Source organism: Nanorana parkeri, unplaced genomic scaffold, assembly GCF_000935625.1.
Source record: "Nanorana parkeri isolate BGI_ZX_2015 unplaced genomic scaffold, ASM93562v1 scaffold127, whole genome shotgun sequence".
Classification (NCBI taxonomy): domain Eukaryota; kingdom Metazoa; phylum Chordata; class Amphibia; order Anura; family Dicroglossidae; genus Nanorana; species Nanorana parkeri.
This window is the reverse complement of record NW_017306395.1, coordinates 714,219-725,198: the sequence shown is the minus strand read 5'-3', so window position 1 is coordinate 725,198 and position 10,980 is coordinate 714,219. Positions and strand designations below refer to the sequence as shown.

General features: G+C 42.8%; 1 protein-coding gene across 1 annotated transcript in view; it reads left to right on the top strand.

The window, feature by feature from the left end:
- CPXM2 (carboxypeptidase X, M14 family member 2) overlaps positions 1–10,980 on the top strand; it is a 72,293-nt gene that overhangs the window by 17,648 nt on the left and 43,665 nt on the right. Inside the window, exon 5 of the mRNA XM_018553708.1 lies at positions 1,061–1,200. Within this exon, the coding sequence (XP_018409210.1) occupies positions 1,061–1,200 (140 nt within the window). The remainder of the gene's footprint in view (positions 1–1,060; positions 1,201–10,980) is intronic.

Genomic DNA, 10,980 nt, shown 5'->3' with positions numbered 1-10,980 from the left:
AGTGATTTGCAGTCTTCCAAGAAGCTCTAATACACAGCCCAGCTACAAAGTGCTCCGAGTAATAAACGTTGACAGCTAAGGGAATGGTAATAAAGCTGGAAACTGTCACAACCTTAGAGAATACTGACCTGTCTATGGCCAGATTTGTATGCTGTCTATACTCCAGACCAGTGTTTCTCAACCTTTTCTCAGTCACGGCACCTTTTAAAAGTATGCAAAATCTCAAGGCACCCCAGTCTAAAATGTAAAAAATGTAAAACATGGTGTGTGGCCCCTCCAAAATTCATACTAGACCATTATCCTAGATAGGAATTTGGTAGGGATTTTATAGGGGGGCTCCAAACACACAAAAAAATGAGAATCCTACTTCACATCAGAGCCTCCCCCCTTCACATCAGAATCCTCACTTTTACATGAGAGTGCCCCTTTACGTCAGGAGCTCCTTTCTCAAAATAAGAGCCCCCCCTTTCACATCACAGTCCCTCCTTTACATCAGAAGCCCCTTTCGTATGACACAAGAGGAGCCCCCTTCACATCAGAAGCCTGTCTGCACAATGGAAAGGCATGGTGCTGTGCAACAATTTCGAGGAACCCCAGGGTGCCACAGTACACTGGTTGAAAAAGGCTGCTCTAGACTACTGGTAAAGATTAGGTCATCAAGTCTGAATTAGGCTTGATCTTGATGTTTCTGTCTTGCATGGCCACATCTGTTCATTGCAGTTGTTTGCCGTCTCTGCTAAACTTCTGGATTATTTCAAGAAGTACAGATGCCATGACTGAATTAGTAGATGTTCCACTTTCTTTGAAAAATACCTGAATCTCATGCTGATTGAGAAATGTCTATACATGCATAGACCCAAAATGTCCTTTTTTCCCCAGTAATCAGATTATGCATGAACACTTTTAGTTCTGTGAGAGCATAATCAGAAATTAGTTTTAGCAGGTGGAATCCAATGGGATAATGTGCAATCTGTGGATGCAATTTGTCCTAGGTTAGTCTTGGTACAGTATTCGCTGTGATTATATATCTGAATCTTCTAAATGTGCTCCTTTTGTTCAGGCGGGGGTGAATGAGAATGATCTGTACGATGGTGCTTGGTGCGCTGGGAGAAATGATCTGCAGCAATGGGTAGAAATAGACGCTCGAAGACTTACCAAATTTACAGGGGTCATCACTCAAGGCCGGAATTCGCTGTGGCTGTGAGTATACAATCCTCTTCTTCTATAAGTGCACAGAATTGATCAAACTCATTAATTTTCCTACATAAAACAACGGTTTCTATGGCTACCATGCTAATTATTATTCCCTAATTATGCAGTTTGCAGGTAGGAATAGTAACCAATTTTATCCCTTCACATTCCTCTATAAATATACTTTGCTACCTGTTACTGTCCTGCCTCAGGCTGTTCTATGGCAATCCGTTCCCAGCTGCCAAGATCCATTGACTTCAGCTGGAGTGTGAGGATAATGACTGTATCGCTGTCCCACATCTAATCTTATCTTCCTAAATGATCCTGTTTCTGGCCCCATTAGTTGCACTGTTGCAGCAGGACTCATACAGCTTAGACTGTTATGTCATCTATAACCTATTTAGTGATAAACAAAATGCCTTTGCTCAGGGCTCATTATCCTTGTGTAAAAGCCCATTATATGTGCCATAAAGTGCCATAATGTTTTATGCTAAATGTATATTTATCTAATACCACTTTGAAGCCATTCCTGCATGTGAGTGGGCAGGCTTCAATTACTTAACGACACATACATTGTAGAGTGATACTTTTTTAAGAGTACAGCTAAGCTAGATAGTAAATACAAACCTAATGTAGGTAAGCCTGAAGAATTCTAATAGTTTACCACTTAAGGGGTCTATTTATTAATGTCTGAACTCAAGGTTTACACAAGTTTCACCCAATTCAATCCAATTGGAAAGTTTTGTATGAATCTTGGGTGAAATCATTACATAAATAGACCCCTTAATGTTCAGATTTTTGGTTTATCCTAGCCGTAATGGATTTTCTATAAACCTACGGTGATACACATCAGCTTGACATGTTCAGATTGATAGGATAGAGTCAGCTTAAAGCTGAACTTCGGGACAAGCAAATATTGTCTAAATATAAGAGGCTTCTTAGTTGAATCTTGGTGTCCTTTGTTTATTTCTTCCAGATCTGTGCATTAATCCAGTGTGACACTTTTCCTCTGTGCAGGAGCTCCCTGTAATAAAGACTGGTCACTGCTACTCTTCCTGCTTGTGCAGGGTGACTGGTCTTGTCTCCGCCCCCTCCTGTAGTTTTCTGCAGGCAGCCTGTAGCAGGTGGAGTTTGCTGGGTCCATCCCACAGCTCTGCTTTCTGCACAGTCTATGTACAGCACAGTGGTCACATAACTGTTACATATACAAGGTCATGTCTGGGTTTGCAAATGCATTTGGTGCATACAAAGTGGATTTATATGCTTTGCGGCTGTTGTGGATTATACGGATCTATATGAAGAATTGTTTGTCTGTAGTTCAACTTTAAAAACAATGGCTTTGGCTTACACTCGAGCTAAACTTGAACTTTTGCCCTTAGTGACTAACTTTCCATCTTTCATTTGAAGGCGTTGGTTGCTGGAAGCATTTTAGTTCCACTTTCCCTTCACTTTTCAATATCAGACCTTCAGATTTTCTAGTAAATTGCAGTTCATTTAAAGGAATAACAAATGATTGACTTCTGTGAGTGGAATCTTTACTGTTAGTCTTTACTGCTCTTCAGAAACAGTTGTGACATAGGATTCCATGAGTAGTCGTACAAACTTTCCGAACGTACACTGATTGTTTAATGGCCTGATGTCTTTTTTTTCCATTTGCTGTGTGAATTTTATAGCCCACTCTCATGATTTATAGCCGAGCTTCACAGCTGATGTTTTGGTTACAGTAAAGTTTTCCTCTCCTTCAGCAGTCCACTGGGATTATTCGGCACAGCATTGCGGAGAAGTACTTATGTGCAAAGTGCAGTAACCCATAATAATTAGGTTTCCTATAACTGCGCTCAGACAAGCCATGTATTAATTCCTTTTGCTTTCTGTTTTGCTTATCTGTTATTTGAATATTATATTTGCCTGGTATAGTTCAGGGACGTGCGGTCAGGGGAGGCAGGTGAAGCAGAGCCTCACCTAGTATTATGGAGGAAAAAGCTGTCAGTTTCAAGTCTGAAGCTGACAGCTTTTTCTCCATTCAGATCGGCATCTAACAGGTTACATAGCAGGGAAAGCCTGCCCGCTGTGTAACCTGTCATGGACGGAGTGCTGCCTGTTAATTACAGCCGGTGCTGCATCTGGCTTTTGACAGGTAGTTAGGTTGCACAGCAGCGGGCTTCCCCACTGCTTGTGTAACCTAATTATTGAAGCCAGAGCTGTCACAGCCTCTACTCTTTGTTAGACGCGTGAGCTCTGTGAAGGGTTTGGAACAATTGCAAAGCGCCATTGGTCCAAGCTGTCCAATCAAAAAAAACGAAAAAAAACCCCACTGAGGCCATCGATCTCGATGCCTCAGCAGTGACGAGCAAGTGAGGGACAGGAAGGCTCTTCCCTTCCTCCTTTACACTAGCTTGGGGATTGGTTGGGAGCGGGCTTCGGCCGGTGGCAGCGGGACTACTGGGGGCGAGGCTGGGGAATGCCCTAACCCGGAACAAGAGGTACCACACGTCACTGGTATAGTTACATATTTGGTAAGGTTGAATAAAGACATCCAGTTCAACCTATGTGTGTGTGTGGGATCTTTTTATAAACAAGTTGCAGAGGCATTTGCCCTGTGAATCTCTATGAACGTTTATTCTTTGTGAATAGAGGAAAAAACAAGCGTTCTTAATATACTTTTTCAGGTCAAATTGAATGTAATACCACTTCATGGCCACCAGAAGGAGCAGGGAACCAAAGGGAATAAGTATTTATTTTTTATACTCTTCAGCTCCATCTAGCGGTCATATTGTGGTATTACATTAAATTACATTTGACCTGAAAAGAAAAAAGTCCCCTAAAGAGAAACATCTACCCATCAATTGAATGTCTCCCAAAACAGTTACTTAAGGCATGACAACTATCAAGGTTGTCAGCTCTCAACTGAACTTTCAAGCCCTCAAATGGCTGGTGTTATAGCTGATCACATGTGCAGCACCATGGCAACTGCAATCCAAACAGAGGCTGTAATGGATAGGAGGGTGTAGTTCCACTTTCAGAAAGACAATAACCAGCAGGGAAGATTCTTTCATCCATGCTGTTTAGCGTAGATGGGAGAATCGTTTGCTGTCTCTCGTTCATGCCGCAGCGATCACACAGAACAGAGCCGATGTCACTGGCTCTGCACCAAGTTGTTTAAACTACACTGTCCAATGGACAGTGTGTTTAAGTTTGCTTGCTTGTGTGCACACTAGGGCACGCACGAGCAAGTAAAAAAGACGTGTATTTACGTGAACCTGCTGGGAGCTGTCAGCCATCCAGCGGTTCCATTACAACGGGTGGACAGCAACAGGTTAAAGTGAATTAAATCCCTTTTCAGTTTCTGTGTAGTCCTTTTTAAACATGTATAACACACATCTTCGTGCTCCTTCACTGCTTGTAAAAAAACATGATTCCCAGGTTCCACTGTGCCTAAGGACATATATCTGCACTCACCAACTTTCAATGGCCACCCTATTACAGATGAGCCACTTAAGCTTGCCAAGAAGACTCTTTGCACCGCTCCGATCCTCCGGTATCCAAGGGTTAAGCACCTCTAGTTTATACCAGCTACACCGTTTTCTCCTTTCATGCCCGATGCTCCTCCACAGGTACTCAATAATGCACATATTTTCCCCATTGTGTAGTATTAAAAACGAATTTATTAGTAGAATTAAAAGTTAGAGGAAGTCGGAAGTGACAAAACGCGTCGAAGGGTGGAACACACTGGCACCACGAGGAAGTATCTCAGGACCCGAGTGATTGTACTGAGCGAATTTAAAGGCATACTTATGTAAGTGCAACTTTTAATTCTACTAATAAAGTAATACATTTGAGTTGATTTTTTTTTCAGAGTAATTATTGTACTTTGCACAGTATTATTTCTTTCTGCATTGAATGAGTTCTTCAGGTTTGTATTCTCTTTATGTCTTATTTTACGTTATTTGCCATTTCTCAGAGTGCTGCTGATTACATAGATGAAGGGAAGAAATGAGCACAGATTAGCATACCCTTGTTATTAGGAGCAGAATACATCTGCTGCCTGATCCTGTCTCCTCCTGCAGCTTCACACCTTGTCATCCCTTTCACAGCTCTGTTCTTTATCACAGTTTTTCTGCTGCTACTTGGATTTAACTCACACTGAGTAGCTTGGACGTCCTTGCTGAGGATTAGATGCAGTTCTCCCTGTGACACCATTTCTAAACCCCACCCAATACCAAAAGACAGCTCTGGTTTTGTCCCCCCCTAGAATTCCGTTCTACAGCCCTTTTTTTTTTACTTCTATTTTTGCAGCCCTGATGTGAAAATCCAACATACAACGTTCCCTTTTCTGCACAAAACTGCTGTGTTTGGATAGAAAGCTTAAAAAAATGGAGGAAGAGACATAAGAGGACAAAAAGGAGAGATCCAGAGTGTAACAGTTAGGATTCAGAAAAAAATAAAATAAAAATAATAATAATAGTCTCTTGGGGTCAGATACCAAAGCCAAGGGAGTAGTGGCAAGCAGTGCAGTGTTTATTGGTGATATTTACAAGTCTCCATAGGTGCTGTACAGTTCACAAAAAAAGACTAACGAAATAAAACCTAGCCGTATCCCGGCATTAACTTCATAAACCAAAGTATAAGTCCTAACTAACAAGCTGAGCAGGCCTAGCACTTGTCAGCCTCCACATACACCATTTGCTAGTTTTGTCACAAACCATGCAGCTCTCTCAGACAGGACTTGTCTGATCCCCAGGCAGAGAGCTCTGAGTACTGGTTCCAGGTGAGCTTAAATTGCCAGTGGAGAGAGGAGTAAACCCTGCACTGGAGCCCGGATCAGCAATTCCTAAATGTATAGGAGAGGAACCTGGGAGACCTATAAACTCTGAACAGGACTTTCCCAGCCTCCCTCTGGGATGCTCTTCTACAATATATATATATAAATTTACACCGATAAGCCATAACATTATGAACACCTGCCTTATATTGAAGTATCATGTGGCATCAAGTCTGGAGAATTTGGAGGTAACTGTTATAACTCGTGTTTCTCAAACTATTCTTGAACCATTTTTGCTGTGTAGCAGGGCGCATTATCATGCTGAAAGAGGCCACTGCCATCAGGGAACACCATTTTCATGAAGGGGTGTACTTGGTCAGCAACAATATTTAGGTCGGTGGTAACATCCACATGAATGGCAGGACCCAAGGTTTCCCAGCAGAACATTGCCCAAAGCATCACACTGCCTCTGCTGGCTTTCCTTCTGCCATTTCTTCCCCAGGTAAGTGACACACATGCACACCCCACCATCCACATTATGTAAAAGAAAACATGACTCATCAGACCAGGCCTCCTTCTTCCATTGCTCCATGGTCCTATTCTGATGCTCACGTGCCCATTGTAGGTGCTTTTGGTGGTGGACACGAGCCAGCATGGGCACCATGACCAGTCTGTGGCCATGCAGCCCCATGCTTAACAAACTGCGATGCACTGTGCGTTCAGACACCTTTCTATCAGAACCAGCATTAACTTTTTCAGCAATTTGAGCTACAGTTGCTCTTCTATTGGATCGGACTACACAGGCCAGTCTTCGCTCCCCACCTACATCAGTGAGCCTTGGCCGGCAATGACCCTGTCACTGGGTCACCAGTTTTCCTTTCTTGCTCTGACCCAGTTGTCTAGTCCTTGTCAAAGTCGCTCAAATCTTTGCGCTTGTCCATTTTTTTCTGCTTCCAACACATCAACTTCAGGGCCAAAATGTTCACTTGCTGCCCAATATATCCCCCCCCCACTTCCAGGTGCCATTGTAATGACAAAATCAATATTATTCACTTCACCTATCAGTAGTCATAATGTTATGGCTGATCAGTGTATATAGTATATAGGGGAGTTGGGTAATCACATGTATTGGATTATGAGATTTCCCAATGGGATATCAGGCAACCGTGAGAGAGAGAGCTTGTGGGGAATACCTCTGTCCCTGGGCAGGTGGTCGCACTTGATGCTCGTTTGGGTGTAGTTGGGATGATCCTAAAGGTGCCCATACACTTTACAACCCTCGCAAGACTTTCGTCTTGCGAGGGTTGTAAAGTACTTTCGCGATTCTCGTACGAGAATCGTGCAGTGTATGGGCACCTTAAGCTGGAAAGCTGTTGGAACTCAGTTTGGAGTGAAGAAGATAATGCCTCAAAAAAAACAGGTTTGAAGTTTGCAGAGGCACCTGAATGTGACAAATTGGTTGGAAGCAGCTTGTGTGACATGTAATAATATGCAATTTTATTCAACATAAAATGTAATAATGGTGCACTGACTATGTGTTTTGTGGCTATTTTCATTGTCACACATCGGAATACGCTGCCCCTCTTTAATGTCCAAGTGTCCCCTTACACCTTCCTGAGGAAGCGGCCATATTACAGCCATGAAACGCATAGACAGTGTACCAATGTTATATTTTATGTTCAATAAAATTGCTGTTATTACACAAGTGGCGTCCAACCGATTTGTGACGTTTGGGCGCCTCTATGAACCCCAGTCCTCGTCTTTTTGGGGGCTTATCATATTTTCAAATACTGCTGTGTGTCAGTGTAAAATTATAACTTTCCTCACAGTTAATGGGGTTTCCTTGTACTTGAAGAAAGACAAAATCCCCTATGTGTGCTCTACAGAAAATGATTTCTACCTTGCTCGTACATTTATCAATTCCATCTTGGCAGGTAAAAGAGAAGTGCCCTTTTGTACGAGGCTCAAGTTTCTTTTTTTTTTCCATTGCCACTTCTATTTTCTGGGCTGTGATCTCTCATAGACCTGTATTAAACCAAGAATAGACCTTTATTGCTTTATAATCTGTACTTTTATTGAGTGAGTGAGAAGCTTGGGTGGGATAGAGTGAGTGGGTCAGAGCCTGAGGCTGTGGATATCAAGAACAAATAGGATGTTATATGGCAGTGGCTGAATGCAAACTAAGATATATAAATATATATATAAAATAGAATTCACATTTAAAGTTGAGCTCCAGGCACAAAGTCTTTAAATAAATTCATCAATAGCCACAGAGGATATAAATCCACTGTGTGTGCACCAAACATCTTTGCAAAACTTTATATGACCATATATAAAAGTAGTAATGATATTATCAATGTGCTGTACATAACTTGTGCAGGGAGCAGAGCTGTTGGAGGGACCCAGCAGGCTCCACCCACTACAGGCTGCCTGCTGAAAATTACAGGAGGAGGCGGAGACAAGACCAGTCACCCTGCACAAGAAGAGAGGGCAGCAGAGACTGGTCTTTATCATAACTCCTGTACAGAGGTAAAGGTTCACACTGGATTCCTGTACAGATCTGGAAGAAATACACAAAGCACACCAACATATAAGTAAGAATACACCTTGCTCTTATATTGAGACAATATTTGCTTATCCCAGAGTTCAGCTTATCCGGGAGTAACCACTCGGATCTCAGGCTTCTGTAAATAGATAGGAGGGCTGAATTCTGATTTGGTGCCAAGAAATACACAGAGCACACCAATATTCAAACAGGGATATAAGTCTTTTGTATTTAGACAACATCATCGTATTCCGGAGTTCAGCTTTATAGGAAACAAGTACTGAAGAAGCATACAGTCTACCATTTATGAACTCTTTCTGAATATGCAAGCTCCCTGGCTGTCATGCTGATCCAGTGGCTTTCTCTGAAAACAGGTGTGCGGAAAAGGATATCTGCCTTTTCTTCGGCTTTTCTGCATTGCAAACTTATTGCACTTCACTGTCTCAAATATTGAAACCGAAGACAGCCAGGTGTCTGGCATTTCCAGAGCTCAGCACTGGGAAGCTCTGCATTGCACTCAGTACAGGTTCCCTTAAGATGAGAATGATGCTGCCTGGTTCCTGAACATATCCACAGTCCACGTACAGATTTATAATCTTAGATTCCTTCTATCTGCTTCTCATTAATGAGACATTCTCTGCAGACTGTTCATTAACAAGAATAGCGATGCTACACAACTATGAAATGACTCCGCAATGAAGTGAATCCCTATAATCCAAGGAGATTCTAATGACTCTTCTGACCTTAACCCCAATCATGCTGGAGCCCTGTTCCTGCCGATTTGACCGTTCCCCCCTCGGCAGCTCTGTGCCTGTGCGTGGTGAGATAGGCACATGGGCGAGAGCAGGTGTCGCGGAGGAGGTATCTGTCTCTCTCACTTGTTCTATTTACAAGGCACCAGCTGTTTCTGTACAACAGACTAGAGATGTGACACACAAATGAGGAAAAACACACACACACACTTGGTTGTGTTCCTGGAATCGGAGCTGAACTTGTGGTGGTTGTGGTCTGCCTAGAACAAAGAGGTCGTTAGGCACCCAAGCGTTAGACAAGCTAAGCTTTATGCAGTCTCTCTCAGCGAAGCGCCACATTTCCATCCGTGCAGCGATCTCTTTTATAGGTTGATACGTCCATGAATTATATGGTGACCTACTTGTAGAACCACGTTGATAGCCGGGCATTGCTTTGATGCCAATTACAGGTCTCTCTCATCTTTTTAAGTGGGAGAACTTGCACAATTGGTGGCTGACTAAATACTTTTTTGCCCCACTGTATTTGCAAATAGAAGACCTGTTTCTATACTGATTAAGAAGCAGGCTTTAAATGAGGCCCCTTGTAACTAGCAATAGCTCAGCACTAAGAAAACTTTTTCTTTTTTGCTCTCATAATGGATTTCTGCTTCTGCATCATTTTTATGGTTATAAATGAAACTAGCAAAAAGCCATTTTCTCTTCTTTCACATTCTTCACATTAAAGAAAATATGCTGCTGGCCTTTTACTTCTGAAGATGCTCGTGGCTTGGCTGTTATATGGACCACGTAGATTCTATGCTTTCTGAAGGTTCATGACTCAAAGTCAGAACTCCACTTACTTGTTTCAGGTCAATGACTCAAAGTCAGAAGTCCACATATTTGTTTCAGGTCCATAACTCAAAGTCAGAACTTCACATACTTGTTTCAGGTCCATGATTCAAAGTCAGAACTTTACACACTTGTTTCAGGTCTGCAACTCAAAGTCGGAACTACACATACTTGTTTAAGGTCCAGGGCTCAAAGTCAGAACTTCACATACCGCCTTCACCTTCGTAACATCTCAAAAATACGCCCCTTCCTCACCAATGACACCGCAAAACTACTCATACACTCCCTTGTTATCTCTCGTCTTGACTATTGTAACTCCCTCCTCATTGGCCTTCCACTACACAGGATATCCCCCCTTCAGTCTATCATGAATGCAGCTGCCAGACTCATTCACCTTACCAACCGCTCAGTGTCTGCAACCCCCCTCTGCCAATCCCTCCACTGGCTTCCACTCGCCCAGAGGATAAAATTCAAAATATTAACAGTCACCTATAAAGCCATCCACAACTCCGCCCCCGGATATATCTCAGACCTTGTCTCTAAGTATCACCCTAACCGTCCCCTCCGCTCATCCATTGACCTCCTGCTTTCCAGCTCCCTTGTCCACTCCTCCCATACTTGCCTCCAGGACTTCTCTAGAGTCTCTCCCATCCTCTGGAACTCTTTACCCCAACCTGTCCGTCTATCTCCCACCTTGACTGCCTTTAGGCGTTCCCTAAAGACTCATCTCTTCAGGGAAGCCTATCCCACCTCAACCTAACCACTGAACCTTCACATTCTCACATAATTCATTCCCACAGCTACCACAGCTACCTCATGTATCATTTCCCCCTCCTCTTTTAGATTGTAAGCCCTCAGGGGCAGGGCCTTCCTTACCATCTTGTCTTGAATTGTATTGTAAC